The 24,862-nt window shown below is 41.9% G+C and overlaps 1 protein-coding gene across 1 annotated transcript in view; it reads left to right on the top strand.

Annotated features, from left to right (window-relative positions):
* Utp6 (UTP6 small subunit processome component) overlaps positions 1 to 21,977 on the top strand; it is a 31,357-nt gene extending 9,380 nt beyond the window's left edge. The window contains exons 8-19 of the mRNA XM_027426530.2: positions 1,341 to 1,418; positions 4,018 to 4,099; positions 4,772 to 4,853; positions 6,734 to 6,918; positions 8,630 to 8,709; positions 9,067 to 9,144; positions 12,126 to 12,305; positions 14,069 to 14,149; positions 14,290 to 14,399; positions 15,389 to 15,455; positions 18,884 to 18,956; positions 20,721 to 21,977. Of these exons, the coding sequence (XP_027282331.1) occupies positions 1,341 to 1,418; positions 4,018 to 4,099; positions 4,772 to 4,853; positions 6,734 to 6,918; positions 8,630 to 8,709; positions 9,067 to 9,144; positions 12,126 to 12,305; positions 14,069 to 14,149; positions 14,290 to 14,399; positions 15,389 to 15,455; positions 18,884 to 18,956; positions 20,721 to 20,875 (1,251 nt within the window). The 3' untranslated portion in view covers positions 20,876 to 21,977. The remainder of the gene's footprint in view (positions 1 to 1,340; positions 1,419 to 4,017; positions 4,100 to 4,771; positions 4,854 to 6,733; positions 6,919 to 8,629; positions 8,710 to 9,066; positions 9,145 to 12,125; positions 12,306 to 14,068; positions 14,150 to 14,289; positions 14,400 to 15,388; positions 15,456 to 18,883; positions 18,957 to 20,720) is intronic.
* The last annotated feature ends 2,885 nt before the right edge of the window (positions 21,978 to 24,862 follow it).

Here is a 24,862-nt window from a genome sequence, read left to right as displayed (position 1 = left end):
AATACTCACATAGATCTTGTTATGATTAGTGATCTATCTTGTGGTTATTATTTTGTGAGACTAATAATTTCTGTCCTTCCTTCCTTCCTTCCTTCCTTCCTTCCTTCCTTCCTTCCTTCCTTCCTTCCTTCCTTCCTTCCTTTCCATTTTTTGAGATAGGGTCTCTCTATAGAGCCTTGGTCATCCTGGAACTCATTATATAGACCAGGCTGGCCTTGAGTTCACAGAGATTCACCTGCCTCTTTCTCCCAAGTATTTGGAGATTTATTTATTTATTTATTTATTTATTTATTTATTTATTTATTGTTTTCCTGAGACAGGGTTTCTCTGTGGCTTTGGAGGTTGTCCTGGAACTAGCTCCTATAGACCAGGCTGGTCTGGAACTCACAGAGATCCGCCTGCCTCTGCCTCCCAAGTGCTGGGCACCGCCTGGCTGAGTTACTTTTTTATTATCCTCACAAAATACCACGACCAAAGTAATTTTTAAAAGAAAGCATTTAAGCCAGGAGGTGGTGGCGCACGCCTTTAATCCCAGAGGCAGAGGTAGGCGGATCTCTGTAAATTGGAGACCAGCCTGGTCTACAAGAGCTAGTTCCAGGACAGCCTCCAAAGCCACAGAGAAACCCTGTCTTGAAAAACAAAAAAAAAACAAACAAACAAAAAATTAATTTAGGGACTGATGGTTCCAGAGGGTTAAAATCCATGACCATCATTGCAGGGAGCATGGCAATAGGCAGGCAGGCATGATGCTGGAGCAGTATCTGAGAGCTTACATCTGATCTACAAGCTTGAGGCAGAGAGAGCTAATTGGGAATGATGTATTCTTTTGAAACCTCAAGGCCTACCCTAAGGACATGTCTCCTCCAACAAGGCCACACCTCCTAGTCTTTCCCAAACAGTTCCACTCACTAGGGACTAGGGGACTAGGCATTCAAATGTGTGAACCTGTGGGGGCCATTCTCATTCAAAGTATACCCTAAGGAAATAACATTGTTTTGTAAACATATTCTCATATGGCTCTACTTCTTTGTTGCTAAATGGGATAGAAATCTGGGTTACCCACTCAACCTTTATGGATACTTTTTAACTATATATGGATGAGATTAAATGAAATTGCCGACAGAAACTTTTGACTCATATATTTAGATTACCTGTCAAATGATCTTAAAATAGTCTCTTCCATTGAACGTTGTCAATACCAGCTAGTTTCATTTCAACATAAAATATGGTCTTTCATTTTCCTATACCTGATACTAATGGTTTTTTAAGAAGCCATCTTGAATATTTTTAATTTAAAAAGCATCTCTAAGGACTTGAAGGTCATTATTTCCTTTTTGTAGTACTTTAGGATGGAGCTGATGCATGCTGAGAAACTGAGAAAGGAAAAGCAGGAATTTGAAAAAGCTGCCATGGATATGGTAAGAACATAATGTACTGTCAATTGTTAGTCTTTTGAGCCTGCTTACAAATAAAAGAAGAATCTTTGAGATAGATTTGTCTCTTCAGTTTAATGTCACATTTTCACTTACAGATGTATTTATAATTTATTTTAATTTTTAGAATTGCTCTGTGTGTGTGTGTGTGTGTGTGTGTGTGTGTGTGTGTTTGTGTCATGGGAGTCAGTTCCCTCTATTTACCACATGGATCCTTTTTCCCACTGAACCATCTTGCTGACTCTGACCTGGGACTCTTGATCTTCCTGCCTCAGCCTTTTAAGAGATGAGATTATAGGCATGCTCTACCTTCTCTGGCTCTTTTCCTTTTTATATAATTTGAAATGTGACAGGGTAACTTCAAAGAAAAAGCTTTGTATGTTAGAGCTGGTATTATGGGGCATACCATAATACCATGGGGTATAATCCTAGTATGTGTGAATCTGAGCCAGGAGAATTGTGAATTACAGGTCATCTTAGGCTACATAGCCAAATCCTGTCTTTTTTGTTGTTGTTTGTTTCGAGACACGGTTTCTCTGTGTTTTTGGAGGCTGTCCTGGAACTAGCTCTTGTAAACCAGACTGGTCTCGAACTCACAGAGATCCACTTGCCTCTGCCTCCCGAGTGCTGGGATTAAAGGTGTGCACTCCCAGTGCCAGGCTAAGACTCTGTCTTTAAAAGATAGCAACTAAACAGAAACAGAAACAAAGGAATTTGCTGTACTGTTAGTGTTTTATTTTGGGGGGGGAGGGGTTGAGATAGGGTTTCTCTTTGGCTTTAGAGGCTGTCCCTGTTAGTGTGCTTTTAGCTCAGAACTTTGTGTGTAGGTGGGGTGTGATACAAACATATGGTATATGTTTATGTGTTTGTGTGAGGGAGTTCAAGAGTTGAATGTGTATGTACATGTATGTGATAGCCAAAGGTTGATGTGTGTCTCCTCATTACTTTTCCACATTATATTTTATTTTTTAATTGTGTTTGAAAGTATTATTTTGTGGGGAGCATATGTCATGGTGTTTTTGTGGAGGTCAGAGGACAACTTATATGAGTTGGTTCTGTCCTTTATCATGTGGATCCTTCATCATAGGAATCCATCTCAGGTAGGCAGGTTGGCAGCAGGTATCTTTACTCATTGAGCCACCTTAGCAGCCTTTTTTTTCTTTTTCTTGGAGACAGGGTTTCTCTGTGGCTTTGTAGGCTGTCCTGGAATTAGCTCTTGTAGACGAGGCTGGTCTCTAACTCACAGAGATCTGCCTGCCTCTGCCTCCCGAGTGCTGGGATTAAAGGCGTGCTCCACCACCGCCCAGCTCCCTTATTTGTTTTTTAAAATTACACTTGTTTATTGGTGTGCCATAGTGTACCTGTTAAGGTCAGAGGATAACTTAGAGAAATTAGTTCTCTCCTTCCATCATTTATCCCATGGATCCAGCTGAGGTCATCTTTACACTTTACACTTTACATCTTTACACTTGAAACCATTTTACTGGTCCTAGTTAAAATGAAAAAAACAATTACTATTTTTCATTTGTTAGTTTGTTTTTGAGATAGGGTCTCATTATGTGGCTCTGCCTTGCCTAGATCTCTTATGTTGATCAGGCTGGCCTTGAACTCATAGGGAGCCACCTGCCTCTGCCTCCTAAGTGCTGGGATTAAAACTGTGCCTAGCCAAAAAAAAAAAAAAACAACCCAAAACAACAACAACAACAAAAAAAAAACTGTGCCTAGCCATAAGATACTTTTATTCATTTATTTGTGTATTGGGGGGGTGGGGGGAGGTGGGGTGGGCACACAGTCTCCATGGTATGTGTGTGGTAGTCATAGGACAACTTGTGGGAGTTGGTTTTTCCCTTCTACCGCATGAGTTCCAGGGATTGGACTGTCATAAGAGTTGGTGGCAAGTGTCTTTGCCTGTTGAGCCATCTCACTGGTCCTTCCCACCTTCTTTTTTGAGATAGGGTCTCTGAATGTGGAACTCGTGATTTGATCAGACTAGCTGGCTAGTAGGCCCCATTGATCCCTGTCTCTTCCTCCTTAGCACTAGGATTTCAAGTGTGTGCCACCACACCAGGCTTTTTGCATGAGTACTAGCGATACAAATTGGGCCCTTATACTTGTGTGGCAAGCACCTTATCAACTGACCAATTTTCCCAGCCCTCAGAACTGCCCCCCACCCCCAGACAGGGTTTGTTTGTGCAGCCCTAGCTGACCTGGAATTAGATCTGTAGAGATCCACTGCCTCTGCCTCCCCAGTATTGGGATAAAAGGCCTGCACCACGCCTGCCTAGCCCTCTCATAACTTTTCTTATTCAGATAAAATGCTATACAGAAGGGTAGTCAAAGCATGTATAACTGTTGGTCTAAGTGGAGAGTGAGGCTAAGATCACAAGGCTTAAGGACCCTGAGAGAAATAGTGTTGTTCAAGCTGTACACTTTACAAGTGAAGGAACTGGTCTTAGAATTGTGACTTGTTAAAAGTCCTGTGGCACTGGCAATCTATGACTATTAATTTCCATCCTGATCTATTTTTTTTTTTTTGGTACTTCCTGGTACTGTCTTTAATTATGGTTGATGTAACATTTTGTAGGGGAATTTTGATCATCCTGAAGAAATCCTTAAGGGCGAGTTGGCACGGATCATTTACAAAAATTCTGTAAGCAAGATTAAAGGTAAGTATCCTACTCTGGATTTTTTTTGGGGGGGTAGGTATTATCTTTGTGATGAGAAGGACTATTAGGTTGTAGGCAAAATATACCACATCCTTCAGAATAAGCTTCTTCCTGAGCAATTGTCAGGCATTTCAGTAAGGGTTTGTAGAGTTCAAATGGAGTAGATGATTTGATCTTTGTCTTATGCCCTTGAGTTTATGAAACTTAGAAGTTAGAAATAGTTCAAAATATTAATAATTTCTTTTTTTATGTGGTGGGGATAGAGGATGATATTCCCTCTTCGTTCCATTGAAAATAAAAAAGTCACCACAAGAAGACTATTAATTCTAACTATGGGCTTAGCTCAGTGGTACATCATGCATGAGGTCATGGGTTTGATGCAGCACCTGCTGAGACAGGAGGATTATGAGTTGGAGCCCAGTCTGTGGTGGGGCTTGTAGCTCAGTGATAGAGTGCTTGCCTAGCATTCACAAGGCCCTAGGTTTGATCCCTACTACTAGGTCTCAGGGAGGCGTAGAGGCCAGTCATGGCTATATAGTGAAACCCTTTCTCAGAGCAAAGAGCAACAACCCCAAAACTAACTCTAAAACATAAAAAAAACAGTACTTTTAGAGTAAAGTCTGTCTTTACAATTTAATTAACAGCAAACCTCCCATGATTTTTAAATTTTAGGTGCAGAATTTCATGTGTCACTTCTTTCAATTGCACAACTATTTGATTTTGCCAAAGATCTACAAAAAGAAATTTATGATGAGTAAGTATAACAATGGTAAGATGAACATGTCTATTTCTGGTCTTGTGTGAATGATTTGAAACTGGGGAGAAGTGAGAAAGAATATACACCTGGCAGTGGTGGTACACACCTTTAATCCCAGCACTTGGGAGGCAGAGGTGGAGACAGACAGATCTCTGAGTTTGAGACCAGTCTGGTCTACAGAGTGAGTTCCAGGACAGTACTGAGAAACCTTGTCTTGAAAAAATCCAAATAAATAAATAAATAAAAATAAAAAGAATATACTTTATAAACTTTAGGAAAAATTATGTAAATTATGTTATTATGAATAGAAAATATATATTTCTGCAGTGTTTTTTTTTTTTTGCCTGACATAATGGACTTTGAGAAATAGAATGCATTTTACAAATATATCATAAAAGCTTATGTCAGTACACATTCTTCTTTTCTGCAAAATCAGAGTTGTATTCATGACTCTTTATAGCTCAGTGCTGTTGATAATTTAAGCTGCAGGGTCTGGTTCTGGTATTGAAGATTTATTTGTATTAGTTTATTTTTGTGCTGTGATGAAATACCATGACCAAAAACAACTTGCAGAGGAAAGAGCTTATTTTAGCTTATGGTTCCAGAGGGCTAGAGTTCATAATGGTGGGAAAGACATGGCATGCTGGTAGGAGCAGGAAACTGGCTGATCACAGGAAGCAGAGAGAGTGAGCAGCAAGTGGAGTTTGTCTATAAGCCCACAGATCCTGCCCCCACTGATGTTCTTTCTCCTGCAAGGTTGTGCTTTCTAAAGATTCCATAACCCCCCCAAACAGTGCTTTAAACTAGAGATCAAGTGTTCAAATCCATGGATATGTTTCTCATTTAAACCACTGCATAATGCTCACATTAGGTACTTCCTTTCTTAGGTTCCATTTCTGGGGTCATGGGAGATAAGCTAGAATATGCATCAGTTTGTTCTTTGGATGTCTTTGGGTTTTGAGAGAGGATTGGGTTATGGTTTTTCTCTGTCTCTGTTAAAGAATTCAAGAGCCTAGGCTCTCCAGGGCTCATGGAGGCTTCTATGGCCACAGATAACTATGGATCTGATTTGGAGAGCTGTCATAAATTTTTTTTTTCTTTTTCTTTTTGAGGCAGGATTTTTTTTGTGTAGCCCTGGTTGTTCTGGAACTCTCTTTGTAGAACATGATGGCCTCAAACTCAGAGATCCATTTGCCTCTGCCTTCCGAGTGCTTGGATTAAAGGTATTTACCACCATATGCCCAGCTTGAACTATTACAATTTTTTAAAAAGATTTATTAATTTATGTGTATGGGTGTTTTGTCTACATGTACATCTGCACACCAGAGGGCATCAGAATTCATGGGGACTACAATTACAGATGCTTGTGAGCTGCCACATATGTGCTATGCTGGGAATTGAACTCAGGACCTCTAGAAGAATAGCTGGTGCTCTTAACCTCTGAGCCATCTCTCCAGTCTCCAAGCTGATATAATTTTAAGTTTAATATTTGTAGGGTTTTTATTCGTTTGTTTTTAATTTTTTAGGAACAGGGTCTGGAACTCACTGTATAGCCCAGTCTGACCTTGAATTTGTGGGAATCATTCTACCTCGGGCTTCCGAATGCTGGGAACATAGGCTTGTGCCACCATGTCCAGCTAAAAGTTAACATTTGTAATGATACCTGAAACATTCTGAAATCCAATAGATATATAATAACAACTCTGTTCCATTGATAAGTCTATACATTAAGCTATTCTGGAAAGCCTATTAGGAAATTACTCTGGTATGGCAGCAGAAAAAGGGTGTACCATGTCCTTTAGTAGATCATCAGAGCTCTGTTATCCTGGAATTAGTTTCTTACCATGGGGAAGGTGCCAGTGATCTGTAATTTTCAGCCTTCAAGCTCTGCACACCGATGACCCACTCACTTGGGATTATGTGGCAAGGCGAGAGTTAGAGATGGAGTCCCAACTTAGTGAAGAGCAGCCTGTAACGAAACAAGCCAAAGCAGTGGAAGTGGGCCGCAGGGAGGAAAGGTGCTGTGCAGTGTACGAAGAGGCAGTGAAGACTCTTCCTACAGGTGAGTCTGGCTTGTAGAGTGAGAGCAATACTACATGAATGTGAAACTGTCATTCTCATTTCAATACTTCACTTGATATGGAACCTCTCTGTATAGAGGGATATAGCTCAGTGGTAGAGTACTTACCCAGGAGAAGAGAAAAAAAGGAAGAGAAAGCTCAGTAGAGGACAGTTTACATTGTGCCTGACTTTCTTTTTTTCCCCTTAAATTAAAAAGAGAATTACATGTATTTATTTATTGTGTGTGTATATATGTGTGTGTGAGTGCATGCCTCAGCATACATGTGGTAGGACTGGAGTGTGTTCTCTCCTTCTGATACATGGGTCCTACCTAGGAAGTGGACGGAGGTCATCAGGCTTGAGCTGTCTTTCCCTCTTTTTTTTTTTTGGTTTTTCGAGACAGGGTTTCTCTGTGTAGCTTTGGAGCCTATCCTGGCACTCGCTCTGTAGACCAGGCTGGCCTCGAACTCACAGAGATCCGCCTGCCTCTGCCTCCCGAGTGCTGGAATTAAAGGCGTGCGCCACCAATGCCCGGCTGTCTTTCCCTCTTTATACCCCTCTTTCTTTTTTGAGACAGGACCTCATGTATGTCCTCAATCTACTGCATAAGCCACAATGACCTTGAACTTCAGGACCAGTATGAACCAACTGAGCTATATACTTAACCCCATATGCCTCCTTCTAGTTGTTCTTTCTGTGATGATGAAAAACTCTTGAGAGTTCATATAATCTAGGCTAGCCTTCAACTCCTGACCTACCTGCCTCTACCTCCCTCGTGCTGGGATTACAAGTGTGTGCAAGAGTTTTCATTAGTTTCTTAAGAGGTATTTAGGCTCATTTGTCTGGCAGAGATGATTGTTCTCTGGAGTGGGGATGTAGCACAGTTGGTAAAGTGGTTTCATAGAGCACATGAAGCCCTGGGTTTGATTCCCAGCACTGCAGTAAACTGCAGACGGTAGCGCCTACTTATAATGCACCTTGGAGGTAAAGGCAGGAAGATCTGAAGTTCAAGGTTATCCTCAGCTATATAGTGAGTTTGAGACCACTCTAGGCTGCATGACACCCTGTCTTAAAAACAAAGTAACAAAGTAAGCCAGACCCCAAAACCTCAAGAGATTATAATTTTCTAAATATTATCCTATCTTCTCTCTCTCTCTCTCTCTCTCTCTCTCTCTCTCTCTCTCTCTCTCTCTCTGTGTGTGTGTGTGTGTGTGTGTGTGTGTGTGGTTTTTTGGGGGTGGGGGAAAAGACAGGGTCTCACTATGTAGCTCTGGCTGACCCAGAACTTCTCAGGTAGACAAGACTGGCTTCGAACTCACAGGGATATGCCTGCTTCTTCCTCCTGAGTGCTGGAGTTACAGGAATGGGCCACCATGCCTGGTTTAAACTTTGTTTTTAGAAACGATTTATTATTTTTGTTTTATGTGTATGTGTGTTTGTCCCTGTGAATGAATACTATCACATGTGCTGGTATCCACAGAAGCCTAATGAGGTTGTTGGATCCCTTGGAGCTGGAGTTTCAGGTGATTGTGAGCCACCCAATTTGGATGATAGAATCCTAACTCAAGTCCTCTGGAAGAGCAGCAAGTGCTCTTAACCACTGGGGAATCTCCAGCTGCTAACTTAAAAGCTTCTAGAGGAGTTTCCCTTTGAAAGGAGGATGTTTGGGCTGAGAGGAAGGTTAGCTAATTGGTGTCATCTGACTTTTCCAGAGGCCATGTGGAAATGTTATATCAACTTTTGCTTGGAAAGGTTTTCTAAGAAGACCAGTAGTGTATCCCTCAGAGGGCAGGTAAGGATTTCCTTTGTATAGCTACAGTGGTTGGTTAGAAAGTGTCTGTCTGCTAGACAAGGACAGAGTTCTTTTTGGGGTCTGGGTCAGTTTCTAGAATTTCAGTCTTACCCACTTGCTTTTCCCTGTGGGTGACCTGTCATCATAAACATCTAGTTTGCTTCACCCTTTTCCTGGGTATAGGATAGGAGAGCTTTCTGCTGACTGGGCTGTGCCAGGTGCAGGTGTGTAGATCATCTCATCATGAATGAGGCCCATCTCTAATTCTCAGAAATGTGCAAGAACACTTTTCCCAGATGAGTGGCCAGAGGCCCCTGCTGGATTCTGTTTAATAACCCCAGATGTTTCTGATTTCAGAGGCTGGAAAGAACCATGCTTGCATTCAAGAAGGCCCATGAACTGAAACTCCTTTCTGAAGCCCAGTATAAGCAGTGGGTAAGACCATGGAAAGCACATTCATTGCCAGTTACATGTACTTCCTTCTGATTTAACATATATGACACCAAAACAGAACAGTCAGAGTACGCCTACTTGGTATTTCCTTCTCCTTTTTTCTCTTTTCCTCCCTTCCTTATGGTTTCTCTGTATTGCTTTGGAGGCTGTCCTGGAACTCACTCTGTAGACCAGGCTGGCTTCGAACTCACAGAGATCCACCTGCCTCTGCCTCCCGAGTGCTGGGATTAAAGGTGTGTACCACCATCGCCTAGCAAAGGATTTATTTTTCATTTTATGTGTATGTCATGTTTCGACTGCATATATGTATAACATGTATGTGTAGACTGGAAGAGGGTTTTGAATCTCATGGAACTGGAGTTACAGATGGCTGATTATGACATATGGGTGCTGAGAATTGAACCCAAGTCCTCTGGAAGAATAACCAGTGCTCTTAACTGCAGGGTCTTCTATCCAGTCCTTCTCTCTTCTGTCCCTTCCTTTAACCTTCTCTCGCTCCCACTACCTCTTCCCCTTCCCTTCTGCTTCCATCCTTCCTGGGTTCCCTCCTTTTCACCTTCCCTTCCTCCTACTTTTCCCTTCTCAACCACTTTCCTTTCCCATTCTCATCTCCTCCCTCCCTTTGCTTTCTCTTACTCTTCTCAGTTTTGCAGTTTTGCCACTGTAATCCCAGTGCTGGGAAGGCAGAGACGGGCAGATTCCCTGGAGTTCATCTCTTCAGTTCATCTGAATAGATGAGTTCTAGGTTTAGTGAGAAACACTATCTCAAAACATAAAGTGGGGGCTGTGAGATGGCTCAGTTGGTAAGTACTTGCTGTACAGTGCCAGGACCAGGTTTGGGGCCACAGCACCCTTGTAAATGCCTGGATTCTAGTGTGCTGAAGGGGAAGACAGGATGCCCAGAGGAACCTGGCTAGCTAGATTAGCTGTGGGTGAGCTCTGGGTTTAGTTGAGAGACCCTGCCTCAATGAGTAAGGCAGAGAGCTATGACTGAAGCTAACATCAGCCTTAGCCCTCCATATACATGAGCACACACATGTATGTGCACCAGCATGTACATGTGTACCCACATACATGAGAATACATACATATACACACGTAACACACATAGACTCATGCAAAAAAAAGAGAGCAATTGTGGAAAGCATCCAACATCTACCTCTAGTGTCCACGTGTATATACATACACACACCTATATTAAAATGCACATGTGTACACTCACACAAATATATGTGTATCTTTTTCTTTTGTTTTCTAGAGACAAGATTTCTCTGTGTAACAGCTCTGGCTGTCCTGGAACTCTCTCTGTAACACCTCAGCCTCCCAAGTGCTGGGATTAAAGGTGTGCACCACCACCATCACCTGGCAAATATATGTGTATTTTTTTTTTTTAAGGTTTTTCCGGAGACAGGGTTTCTCTAGCTTTGGAGGCTGTTTTAGAACTCAGTAGACCAGGCTGTCCTCGAACTCACAGAGATCCACTTGTCTCTGCCTCCCAAGTGCTGGGATTAAAGGTGTGTGCCACCACTTTCTGGCTATATATATATATATGTAAAAATTACAAGATTATATTCTGTTTTCCCATAGACTTTTGGGTAAAGTTACTCAAACTTTTTTAATTTACTCTAACTTCTTACCTTGATCTTTGCCTATATTTCTAGAAACATCTACCCAAGTCTTCTTATGGCATCCTACCCTCCAATTATGCTAAACATGAATTTCCTCTTGTATTAAGCTCTCTGTCATCAGCCCCTTGTACAAACTGTAGGAGAACCTTGTCTTTTCTGGGGTTCTGTGTTTACCTGTCTATGTATGTTTCACCTTAAGTCTTAGCTTGAGTGTTTCCTTTCCTGAAGTCCTTTCTCATCGTTGTCATGGACAGTGCTGGTCCTTCTGCACTGCACTCCTGTAGCAGGTGATTCCTTTTTTGTGTGGCACAGATCTTGTTAGATTGGCTGCTCTGTGGACAGGGAGGAATATCTCATTTGCTCAATATTAAATTTGGCCTTTAACAATGCACAGTAAATGTACTTGCTGAAGGAACTAGTTACAAACTGCTGTTGGTTGGTTCTTTTTGAAATTTTATAAAATTGGACTGATACTAATTTTTTTTTTTTTTTTTTTTTTTTACTCTTTAATAAACTAGTGCAGACACAAGATTTTGCACAGATAAGATTTCCTTAATTAATTTTCCTGGGTTGTATTTTTAAAGTAAAATCTAAAACTCAACACTTTCATGATTGTTTGTCTTGAAGACTGTTTTTATGTGTGTGGGTGTTTTGTCTGCATGCGCATCTTCACATCACATGTGTGTCTGGTGCCTTAGGAAGCCAGAAGAAGGTATTGGATCCCCTGAGACTGGGTGGGTTGCATTCAGTTGTGAGCTGCACGTGGGTGCTGGGAATTGAACCCAGATCTTCTGTAAGAGCAGCCAGTGCTCTTAACCCCTGAACCTTAACCTCCCCAGCCCCTCATGATTCTTATTATATAGTGTCAAATTACATTTTGGAAAAGTTATACCAGTTAAGTCCATTGAACAGATACATGTATTTCCTTCTGAGTGTAGGGATTCTGTTTTTTTATCTTTATTTTGTTCTAGTGGGTGTGGGTTCTAGCTTAAATTACTTAGACTCTCTGCTTTTCATCCCTTTTCTGATGAAAGGAAATATCATTATTCTTCCTTTCAGTGGGATCCCGAGAGTGAGGACTCAGCTGGCAGAGTTGCCTGGCAGGCATCTTTCCCTCCTGAGCCATCTCTCTCCTCAGCCCTCCTCTTTGATTTTCTGATAGTCCTATGGGTAGGAGAGGGAGGAGGGGGAATTCCAGATGCCCTTTGTGTCTTTAGCAGCTGTTATAAAAGGTATAGTGGGGAGGCTGTTGAGATTATTGTCATAAATAGTCTTTGTATACTCCATGTCATTTTGCTTTCAAGTGGCACTTTACATGTGCTTTGTCTTTTCTAGATTGACTTGTTGCTGCGCCAGGACCTCTTTAAGGAAGCTTTGCAGGTGGCAGAAGATGGGACAGAATTGTTCAAGGACTCTGCAACAATGTGGCAGATGAAGTTGCAGGTGCTCATTGGGTCAAAGAGCCCTGATGTAGCTATGCGTTTTGAAGAAGCCTTTGCACACCTCAAGCCCCAGGTCTGTGAATTGTGTCTTTCATATCTTATTCTATTTATTTTACCTGAATGAGTGTTTTGCCTGAATGTATTCTGAGTCCCATGTGTGTGCCTGGTGCCTGAGGAGATACTGAGCCTCCATGTTGGTACTGGGAATGGGACCTGTGTCCCTCGAAACAAGTTTTATGACCACAGCGCCAACTCCCAGTCCTCATATTTCACTCTTTTTAGAAAACTGGCTTGTTTTGTTTTTCATTTTTAAAAGATGGGGTCTCATGTGGCCCAGGCTGGCCTAAGGAGAACCTTGAACTTTGATTCTTCTGCTTCCCCCTCACGAGTGCTGGGGATTGAACCCTGGGCTTCGTGCAGGCTAAGCAAGCACTCTACCAACTGAGCTGTATCTCCAGCCCTCTCTTTGGAAACCTTTTAAGATTTTAGTGAAAGCTCTTTTGTAATGTACTTGTCTAAAGAGAGCAAACCTTTAGAATAATTGTTAAATGGTAATAGTTCAGGGATTGAAGAGAAATTACTTCTATTTCTAATCCTTTATTTGTACGTTTACTTAGTCATATAAGATTTCTCAATTCTGTTTAAATGTCTTGCAAATGAGAAATATTAGTAGAATATTCTCACTTGCATCCACATCTTGTCATAAACTAAACTTACTTTGTAGTAAAATTTTTATTTATTTATTTATTTATTTTTATTTTTTGGCGTTTCAGGACAGGGTGTCTTTATGTAGCCTTGGCTCTTCTAGAGCTAGCTCTGTAGACCAGGCTGGCCTCAAACTCGCAGAGGTCCACCTGCCTCTGCCTCCCAAGTGCTGGGATTAAAAGCGTGTGTTACCACAAACAGAGTAAATCTTTTGTATTAGTGAGTGGGAAAATGTACTGCAGAAGTTAAGGAGGGGAACAAAGGACGTTTCTGCTCTCTGTTGTCCTTCTCTACACAGTGAAGATCAGGCAGGCCAACCTAGATCAGTTCTTAGGAAGTAGCTCCCATACCACAGACTCCATGACTTGGGTCACTTGGGCCAAGTCTGACTGGATCCCCCCCCCCCCCCCCCCCCCGCCCGAGACAGGGTTTCTCTGTGGCTTTGGCGGCTATCCTGGAACTAGCTCTTGTAGACCAGGGTGGTCTCAAACTCACAGAAATCCGTCTGCCTCTGCTTCTGTAGTGCTGGGATTAAAGGCGAGTGCCACCAATGCCTGGCTTGTTTTGTTTTGATTTTTGAGACAGGGTTTCTCTGTGTAGCTTTGGAGCCTGTCCTGGCACTTGCTTTGTAGACCATGTGGCCTTGGACTTACAGAGATCCTCCTGAGCCGGGCTTTGGTGGCGCACGCCTTAATCCCAGCACTACAGAAGCAGAGGCAGACGGATCTCTGTGAGTTTGAGACCACCCTGGTCTACAAGAGCTAGTTCCAGGATAGCCTCCAAAGCCACAGAGAAACGCTGTCTCAGAAAAACTAAAAAAAAACCAAAAAAAAAAAAAACCCAAAAAAACAGAGATCTGCCTGTCTCTGCCTCCTGTGTTCTGGGATTAAAGGTATGTGCCCCCACTTCCCGGTTGGATGTGGCTTTTATTCACTTGCTTAACTGAAGGGTGATTGTTAATGATGGCTATAGTCGGGAGTTCCCATCAGAGTTGACTACATTGTCGAAGTGTTTCTCTGGATGAACTTGGCTGTACAAGTCTTTATAGTAATAAGTTTTCAGAGCACAGTACTGAGAAAGTCACATCTAACAGGTTTTTTTGTTTTGTTTTGTTTTTGTTTTTGTGAGCAGGTTTGTCTGCCCTTGTGGATTTCTTGGGCAGAGTGGAGTGAAAGTGCTAAAAGCCAGGAGGACACTGAAGCAATCTTTAAGGTACAGGCTCCCTCTTCTGTCCCTTGTGCAGGGAATGGGTATTTCATATCTCAAGTCACTACATAATGGCTTGGTGTGGGTATTGATATCATTAAGTTCCTTTACACAGCTTGTTTTTGTTTCTTTTCTTTTAAATGTAGAAAGCTATTTTAGCTGTCACAGGTGCCAGTTCAATAACTCTGAAGGAGAAATACCTGGATTGGGCTTATCGGAGTGGTGGCTACAAAAAGGCCAGAACAGTGTTTAAAAGGTACTCCCAGGTGCTCATAGCTGTTTCTATTCTTCATGCCCACACTCAGCCTTTCATACCCAGACTATGTGGGTTGCAAATAGTGTCTGAAGTGCTAATCAGAGACTTTCAAAATGTTATTTCCTTTTTCTGTTTTTGCATAGTTAAAGCAATTCATACATACAGAGGAAATGACAATTAACTCATTGATGACTGTAATTGTGTCACTAGTACAAACAGCTCTGTTAGCAGATCATTTCTTTTTAAAGCAGTAGGGATTGAGCCCAGGGACTTGCACCCAGACAAGGGCTGTACACTGAGCTGTATCTCTAGCCTACTACATCATTTTAGTACTCGTTTCTTACGTAGATGATGCTACACTATAATCCTAGTTTTGAATACTGTAGCTAAGCATTGGACTGTCTCCTTTCCTCTTCAGTAAAGCTTCACCATAGCAGCAGTTATTTAAAATAGTTGTGTGGAGCTTCATGTGGTAGAACATGCCTGTAAACCCCAGAGATTAAGTTAGGAGATTATTTGGATCTAGTGCATAGAGACCAAACAGGGCAACTTAGAGAAACGTGTTATAAAACCAAAACAAGGCCAGGCATTGGTGGCTCGTGCCTTTAATCCCAGCACTCGGGAGGCAGAGGCAGGTGGATCTCTGTGAGTTCGAGGCCAGCCTGGTCTTCAGAGCGAGTGCCAGGATAGGCTCCAAAGCTACACAGAGAAACCCTGTCTCGAAAAACCGAAAAAGAAAAAAAGAAAAACCTAAAACAAACACATGGACAACAATAACAACATGTGTATGGGAAATTGTTTAAGGGTGATAAAGGGTCAGTCACTGGAAGTTGAGGCATGGGAGTGACGTCCAGTTTTGCCTGAGATTGCTGCTGATTCTTTGTTAAACCACCTGTTGTGGAAGCAAAGCCTGGTTATTTATTCATGTTTGTACTTTGTAAAAGGCTTTCTGTTGTTGTGGTAACTAATGTTTACCCACTCCCTTTTAGTTTACAGGAAAGCCGTCCATTTTCAGTTGGTTTTTTCAGGAAGATGATACAGTTTGAAAAGGAGCAGGTGAGTATTCTGAGCACTTCTGCTGGAAACAAGGCTCTCTGATTATTACGCAGGGCAGCATCTTTTCTTTAAAACTTAGAGCGATGCACAAACTCCTTGGTTCAGCCTCTTTCCATAGAGCTGGTAAGAATGGTAATCAAGCCGAGGGCAACAGGTGTATGTCTGGAGAACAGAAAACCCAGATGCCCCGGGAACCTTCCCTGGTAGGCTGGGTGAGGGGCAGCTGCTGCTTGCCTCCATAGTGCACTGTTCTCCTCTTGCCTTGGCCTGTAGAGTGAGCACTTAATTATAGTTTCTGTTCGTTTTGACTGTAGTTTATGAAGAGAGCAAAAAAGTAGGAAAGTCTCAGTTAAAATAATACACAGCTCAGTGTGGTGGTGTAGTGTTCATCTTTAATCCCAGCATGCAGGATCTCTGTGAGTTTGAGGTCAGCCTGTTCTGTAAGAACTAGTTCCAGGACAGCCAGAACTGTTACTTAGAGAAACCCTGTCTCGGGAAAAAAATTCTTAAAAAGTCAGATGTGTACTACCATATGTTATATATGCTAACATGCAGTCTTCCAAAAGAATTATAATTGTTTATAGAGGTAGTCAGCTAATGGATGAGTATACCTGTTTCTTTATAGTTTATCTAAGTTCAGCTTTTGTTTTTTGTTTTCTTTGATTTTTGGTATTTCACCTGATACTTATTTTTATTTGAAATTTGAAAAATTACTAGTGAGGTTGAGCTCCTGCTTTCATGATTTTAATTATTGTTGCTTAAGTCAAGTACCTGTTAGCTGAACTATAGTATAGTATACTTACTATAAGTATGACGAGACAGTTTAACATAATATTTAATAACCAGTCTCTGGATTATTAATGTAATAGTTATGCCATGGACAAGTCACTTAATTGTATGTCTTACCCTCATCTATACAGGAAGTCCTCTACTTGCTAAGTGTATGTGAGACATATAAGATATTAGATAGAAAAGAATATGTATAGTGCAATGTATGCTATGATCTCCTGGCAAAATGTGTTTGCATATTTATGCATGTGAGGTTAAACTGACTCATATAATGTGGTTTGGTGAAGAAAGATTTGAATAAGGAAAATATTTTTTTCTAATTATTTTTTTTTAGTGATGGCTAGGGATTGAAAATTATTCTAATTTTTTTTAAAGTTTTTAAATTATGTGTGTGTGGAGGTATTTATACAGGAGTGAAGACACCATTGGAGGCCAGAAGATGGCCTCGAATCCCCTGGATCTGGACTTTCAGGTGCTTGTGAGGCATAGGACTTGGGTGTTAGGCTAAGAACAGAACTCAGGTCCTTTGCAAGGGCTCTTAACTGTTGAGTGGATCTCTCCAGCTCCATACAAAAGACTTCAGTTAAGCTGATGGTGGTAATCAGGAGACAGAGGCAGGCAGATCTCTGAGTGTGAAGCCACCCTGGTCTACAGAGCAAATTCCAGGACAGTTAGGGCTACACAGAGAAACCCTGTCTTGAAAACAAAAACAAACAAACAAAACAAAATACTTTAGATGCTGTTAGTCTACTATAAAAATACACTCAAAGGAATGTATTTAATAGTAGCGGTGGAGCTAGAGAGGTGCCGTGGTAGGGAGCTTTCCTAGCATGCACAGAGCCTTGTGTTTGATCCCCAGCTCCACATAAACTGGGTGTAGTGATGAACACCTATTGTCTTAGCACTTAGGAAGTGAAGGCAGGAGGATCAGGAGTTCCAGGCCATCCTTAGTTACACAGAGTTCAAGACAGCCAGAGCTACAAAAGTAGTGCCCACTATTCTGTTATGTCATAGCCTGTCACCACTCTTAAGTGTAAGAGAACCTGGGAAAATGGAGCCAATAAATGAGGTGGATTAAAGTCTTATGTAATAGCTGACTTTATTTGGAGCCTCAGACAATTTATACTCAGTGTTAAGACAGGTTACATGAGTAAAGTTCTCATGAGTTCAGCCTGTATACAACCACAAGGCCAAACCACACATGGTAAAAATACGCTTTCCATAGAGGCATGTAAAGGACAATTGAATAACAACAGCAAACAATAATGAGTATCTGAAGTAAAGTCACTCCTATCTGCTGCACCCGGGAGGACTATGAAAAACACATTCCAAGAACAATTCTGTGTTTTTGAAGAAACTGAGGTCACAAGACTGTCTTGTTTTCTTGGAATGTTATCATAACACTCAGAATTCTCCTCACCTGACTCCATTCCAGGACTGTGTGCTGACACAGCCCACACTTTGTTACCTGTAATGGTGCTGAGGTGCATTCCAAGTGAAGAGACACTTAAAGTGAGAGGGCTTAAAGAACTTGAAGATCATGTACTTGTATTTATGTATTATTGTGATATAAGAGTTTTAGAGCAAGATATGATGGCTCATGCCTTTATTCCCAGCACGTAGGAGGATTGCTGTGAACTCTGTGCCAACATGGGCTATATAATGAAATCTTGTCTCAAAAAAAAGATAAAAGAAGAGAAAGAAAGGTTTTAAGATGGTCATAATTTGGGCTGGAGAGATGGCTCAGCCATTAAGAGCCCTGGTTTCTTTCCAGAGGTCCTGAGTTCAATTCCCAACAACCACATGGTGGCTTACAACCATCTATAATGAGATTTGGTGACCTCTTCTGGTATGCAAGAATATACTTAGACAAAACACTGTATACATAATAAATCTTTAAAAAAAGATGGCCGGGCATTGATGGTGTATGCGTTTAATCCCAGCACCCGGGGAGACAGGCAGGCGGATCTCTGTGAGTTCGAGGTCAGCCTGGTCTACAGAGCAAGTTCCAGGACAGCCTCCAAAACAATACAGACAAACCCTGTCTCGAAAAACCAATAAATAAATAAATAAATAAATAAATAAATAAATAAATAAATAAGGTCATAACTCTGTCAGAACACAAATTCTCAAAAGGAAGAAATCTTAGCATAGGCTATAGAACTGTCTCTGTTTATCTTTTCACTTAAATCCCATATGAATCCTCAAGGGTTTCAAGTGTTACTCCTGTGACACCTTGCAACTTCCACCCTGAAATATAATTAGACTTTTCCTTGTGTCAGCAGAGCAGAGTGCTTTCTTGATATTTACTTCATTCTGGTAAATGTGTTTTTCTTTTCCTAGTCTTTTTATTTTTTGTGTGCCACAGTGTGAGTGTGGCAGTCCAAGGACAACTTGTGGGAGTTGATGCTTGGTTTCTGCCATGTGGGTGCTGGGGATTGAACTCAGGCTTGGTGCCAGGTGCCCTAGGCTGCTGAGCCATTTCCCCAACCTGGCTTTTCCTTCCTTTTTTTGGGATAAGCTGAGGACTGGGCTGGTTTGGTCTTTCCCATTCATACACGTAACAGAAGTTGCTTAAAATATAGTTGAAGTGGATTTATGATTAATGGATGAAGGCAGATCTTCTGGTGTTTTTATAGGAACCCTGCAAGATGGCAAACCTGAGGGAATATTATGAGAGGGCGCTGAGAGAGTTTGGGTCTACAGATTCTGGTAAGTAAACTTCAGGTATGGGTGTGAGCACTCTCTTGTGTCTCTGAACTGTTAGGTGTGTAGAATAGTGTTTCTGGTGTGCATCTTAGGCCCTTAGAACAGTTCTGCAGTGTTTTTCCTGTCTTCTTCTCTTGTGGTTTTTGAGACAAGGTAGCCAGGCTCTGTTGTCTAGGCTACCTTGAACTCACTGCATAGCCTTGATTGGCCTCAAATTTCTGGCAGTACTCGTGTGCCCACCACTACAGCGTAGGATTTACTCATCCTTTAAGTTTGCAAGTCCTTGTATCAACTAGTTCTCATAAGGACTCTGGTTCGGACAAAGATTTGCTTGGTTTAAGTCTCTCTCTATTTTTTTTTTTTTTTCTTTTCCAGACAGGGTTTCTTTGTAGCCTTGGCTGCCTTGAAAATCACTCTGTAGACCAGGCTGATCTTGAACTCACAGAGATCTAGCTGCCTCTGCCTCTGGAGTGCTGGGATTAAAGATGTGCACCACCCTGCCTGGCTTTGGTTTGGGTCTTGTAAAAAGAAAAATTTATATGGGCCAGTGAGATGTCTCAATGGCTAAAGGCACTTGTTTCCAAGCATGAAGTTTGATCTCTTGAACCCACATGGTAGGAAAAAAGAACTGACTTCCTTCCATAAGTTGTCTTCTGACCTCCAAATATATGCCATGACATGCAGGTGTACACACATACAAACTATAAAATAAGTAACTTAAAAAATTATGTGTTTCATAACCATAATCCTATGCTGCAGAGCTGGAGCCAGGGGTATTGCCAGAATTTTGAAGCCAGTCTAGGCTATGTAGTGAGTTCCAGGCTAGCTTGTACTACAGAATGGGACCTTGTCTCAAAAAATCAAAACTAAAGCAGACTAAACTAAAACAAGTATTTATAAAGAAAATGTAGGTATAGGCCAGTAGTTAAAGCTGGTCATCATAGTAGGAAAGGAGGTTCAGTCAGTGCTTAGTTATGCTAGGGCTAGTCTGCTGTGTGATAGCAAGAGCTGACTAGATAGATAACAACAGTGTACCATGTCTTTTAGAGAGTAGAAAGGAGCCCTGATGGTGGGCGGTGGTTGTAATCGACTTTAATCCCAACACTTGGAAGACAGAAGCAGGTTCATAGAGCGAGTTCCAGGACAGCAAGGTATAAACCAAAAAAAAAAAAGTAGATCAGTTCTTGGGAGAGGCAGGAGATCTCTGAGTTTGAAGCCAATCTGGTTTACAGAATGAGTTCCAAGACAGCCAGGACTACACAGAGAAACCCTCTCTTGAAAAACCAAAACTACAACAACAAAAGAAAGAAGTTCAAAAGTTTTCATTATAAAGAAATGAATGAGGCAATAGATAGGCTTAACTTTATTTAAACATTACACAATGCTGGCTGGGTGTTGGTGGCACACGCCTTTAATCCCAGCACTCGGGAGGCAAAGGCAGGTGGATCTCTGTGAGTTTGAGTCCAGCCTGGTCTCCAGAGCGAGTGCCAGGATAGGCTCCAAAGCTACACAGAGAAACCCTGTCTCGAAAAAACCAAAAAAAAAAAAAAACAACAACCCCCCCCCCAAAAATTACACAATGCCTATGTGTATCAAGTACTACCTGGTACCTCATTTTATTTATATATAGTTTACTTACATTAATTTTATGTGTGGAAATTTCTTAGAATTTTTTAATTGGCTTAGTCTTAAATAATTGAATTTGCCTAATAAAATTTCCCAGCTTTGTAATTAGGTTTACAGTAAATTTTTTGTTTCCTTTTGAAGATCTTTGGATGGATTACATCAAAGAAGAATTGAGCCACCCCTTCGGTAGACCTGAGAACTGTGGACAGATCTATTGGAGAGCCATGAAAATGTTACAGGGACAGTCAGCGGAGCTGTTTGTAGCTAAACATGCCATGCACCAGGCTGGCCACTAGCGAAGAGTACCACCAGTTTGGTGAAATTGTATTGCAAGCTTCTGGGACAGTTCGTAATACGAGTTTGTATGAGTTTTTGAGAAGTAGCAGACGGGTTAGCTGATTGATTGTGTAACATACTTTAATTTGGCATTACTCTTTGGTTCCAGAAAAGAGAACTCCTGCTGCCTGTTAAATCTAAAATACATGGAAACCATATACTTGAGTTTCATTTCTTGTTCCAGGCCAAGCACACACAGCTCTAATCCAGACTAGGTATGATGAAACCAGTTCTAAGGCAAGAGAAAGTATAGTTCTTTGTGTTCTCTCCTTACTGAGAAAGCCTGCATGATACCCGTGGAGACAGGAGGGACCAGGGCAGTGCAGAGAAGAAAGCCATCTGTAATCCCAATGAGGGTGAACCTAAGTGACTTGATTTCCTGCATCAGAATGGGGTTTGTATTTTTAGATCATCCATTCAAGAAATACGGGCTTTCCTTCACTTGCAGGAAAGAAGGGAGACTTGGATGAGGAACAGAAAAGGAGGTGCTGGGTATGGGGGAGGTTGTCCTTTTAGAAGGCCAAGGTAATGCAGAAAATTAATTTATCCCAAGTATTAAAAGGCCAACAAGTGTTTGTATAGAGTAGGGCCAGCAACCAAAGGGCAGGCAAACGAGTGGAGAAATGCCTTGGTGGGAGGGCTGGAGGGCTGGGAGGGTGGTTTGGAACAGAGGAGGGCATTTGGGAGGAGGAAAGGAAATTGAAAGAAATCCTTTCACTTATTTTGATATTAGGGATAGAACCTAAATCTTTATGCATTTGAGACAGGTGCTTTGCCTTTGGGGCAGCTCCTCAGCCCTCTTTTTTACTTTCTGTTTTGAGCTGGTCTCAGTAAGTTCTTGCTGGCCTTCAAAATACTCAAGTCGAAGCAGGCCTTGAACTTTCAGTCCTCCTTTCTCAGCCTCTCAAGTAGCTGAGATTATAGGCCTGAATCACTAGACCTGGCTTTAACTTAACATTTTGATATCTCTGGGAAAATACTCAGAACAAATTTCTTAATATTAAGCCTTAATTAATGTTACATTATTTCTCATGTTATTAAATGAACTTAAAAAACACCTAATGAATTTGTAGCATTCCATTGTCTTACTTTATTAATCCCCTGTGGCTAGACCTTTCCATTTATTATTTCTTTTAATTATAAATGCTGTTGGTGATGATTCAAATGCTGTTGCCAGTTTTTTGTAACATCCATTGGTGCTTCCTTAGGGCACTTACTTGACATCAAAATTGCTGGTAGAGAATACTGATGTTTTGCCAATTTGCTCTTACCAGCAACATATGAAAGAGGCAACAACCTTCTCTGCACTGGGCATTACATATTTCATTTTCATCATTTTATAATTATCCATCTAGAAGATAAAAGTAATACATCATTGTTTAAACTACTTTTACTAATTTATGTTTTAAAAATATATATTGAGAATGAGAAGGCTAGATTTTTGTTTCTGTTTGTCTTTCATTTCTTACAAATAAGTTTATGCTTCCTCTTCCCTTTGGTGTTTTTGATGCCTGGAAGAATTTTTATTTACCCCCCCCCCCATTACTAAGATCAGCCTAGGGCCTCACACTTGAGAGGTACACATTCTACCACTCTGCACCCTCAGTATTAAAGACTTTTATAGTCTCTCCTCTCCCCTAGGACAACTCAGTCTCTACCTCAAGTAGTTGACAACTTGTAGCACTAGGAGGCTAGTCAGGTTGTTCCCTGTTTGGTTCATTTATGATCCTTAGTATATATTGTAGATTAGAGTATTTAGTAGATTTTGTTTTTCTTTTGACAGGATTTGTCTGTGTGGGTTTATAGCCCAGGCTGGCCTCGAACTCACAGAGATCCACCTGCCTCTACCTCCCTAGTGCTGGGATTAAAGGCATGAGCCACTAATGCCCAGCTTCACATTCCCCTTCCTTTATAGGAAAGTCTACATAGAGGGGGAAGAAAACTAACATTGAGTATTATATGTCAGCTTTACCCTATTTTCTTTCCTTAATGCATTGTGTTATTTATAAACACATCCTTTGGGCTAGATAAAGTTGGAAAGGCTCACTAATGTCCCAAAAGACTGTGAGAAGGTTCCTTGGTGAGCTAACCTGGAGTTTAGACAGTGCCAGGGGTGGGGTGGGTTGGTAGTGGTGAAGTGGACATTGTCTGATTTTTTTCCTGGGTTCATATGAACAGCTGTCTGTTCACCACACACCAGCACTTCCAGTAGACCATACCAAGTGTAGCCTAGGAACTAGTAAGTTTATTTACAGAAGCATGGGGGATTGGAAGGCACTACTGAGAAGCCCACAAAAGCTGTATCTCTCCTGAATATGCAGGAAACTCCTGAAGCCTCTCTCCCAGCACTATGTGATTGCTTATATAATTTTGTGGTGGGACTTCCTGAGCCTTCAGGAGGGACTGCATCAGTGAAGGTTGTCTGCATTTGGGTTTTTCCCCCCTGCAAGCCCTGCCTGTCCCAGGTGCCACCTTATTTGAGGCAACAAGGAGAGTGACTAGGCTCTGGTCAGAGTCTGTCCCAGGATGGAATGTTTAGGGTGTCATTGTTTATACTGGGTCCATACAATGTAGGAGTTTTTGATCAACTATTTTGGTGTTGAATGGGTTAACTCCAAAGACCATCCTTAACTCAGGTTGGGGGACCTGGTTACTGAGTTCTCATCCGTTTGTGGATGAGTTGAGTTGAATTGGCTCCTAGAATTAAGTTATAGAGAAACCTGTGAAATGATGGGGTGGAAAGTGGTTGGAACTTCAGAGGCATTTTTATACATCGGGCCATTTTAATTCTGTGATAGGAATTTAAGTATTGAAGACGAAGCACACAGCAGTTACTGGGAAGGGATGATACGTGTCATTCCTTATCCGGCTAGTCATCCAGCCTTGAACTCTACGCAGGTAGTTGCTCCCAGAATCAGTACCCCAGAAGTTGTTTCTCAACTAGTGGTGGCAGTGGCGAGTACTTATCCTGCCTGCACTGCCCTGCCTGGGTTTCTTCCTGACAGGAATCCTGATGGTGCCTGCAGGGACGGCTCCCTACAGACCTGGAATAGCCACTGCTGAGGACAGACCTTTGCAGTAGATTCTTTAGCTGGCAGCCAGGTCCTGGTTTCTTGAGGCTAAGCAGGCAGCTTCCCAGGTGTGGAACCCTGGCCGTGGATTTGGGATCTCAGGCCAGCAGCTGTGGAGCTTTTAGGGAGCTTCCCCCATCTCAGAAGTGAGCTCTGCCAGCACCTGCAGCCTGTGGTGGGTGGGAAGGTGTGGGCAGGTGCAGCAGAGCTCACTTCTGAGATGTGGGCGGATCAGGGGAAGCCCGTGGGCTGGCAACCTGAAGCAGGTGATAGCCTGTTAGGGGGCTGCAGGGCAGGAAGCCCATGGGCGTAGACAGGCACTCGGAAGGCAAGCAAGGCTGGAGGTTCCTCTGTGTCTTGGTAAATGAGATTTGAAACAGATGGCAGAGCTGGAGATGGTGTCTGGGGAGCCTGGATGAAGGCCCTGTCCTAAGGGCAACAGGAGAGAGGCCTCACCTAAAGATGTCTACATGTTGGTGGGATGCTCAGCTTACCCTCAAACACCAGGTTGTGTATGTGAGTTCTTTTATATTTAAAGGCGTGTGTGTGTGTGTGTGTGTGTGTGTGTGTGTGTGTGTGTGTGTGTGTGTGTGGTTTTAACATTTCATTTATTTATTATGTATACAACATTCTGCTTCACAACATTCTGTGTATATCTGCACACCAGAAGAGGGCACCAGAACTCATAATGGATGGTTGTGAGCCACCATGTGGTTGCTGGGAATTGAACTCAGGACCTCTGGAAGAACAGCTGGTGGTGCTCTTAACCTCTGAGCCATCTCTCCAGCCCCCCCTTTTTTTTTAATGTTTTTTTTTGAGACAGGGTTTCTCTGTGTAGCTTTGGAGCCTATCCTGGCACTCACTCTGGAGACCAGG

Source organism: Cricetulus griseus, chromosome 7 (assembly GCF_003668045.3).
Source record: "Cricetulus griseus strain 17A/GY chromosome 7, alternate assembly CriGri-PICRH-1.0, whole genome shotgun sequence".
Lineage (NCBI taxonomy): Eukaryota > Metazoa > Chordata > Mammalia > Rodentia > Cricetidae > Cricetulus > Cricetulus griseus.
This window is presented reverse-complemented; position numbering and strand designations above follow the sequence as displayed.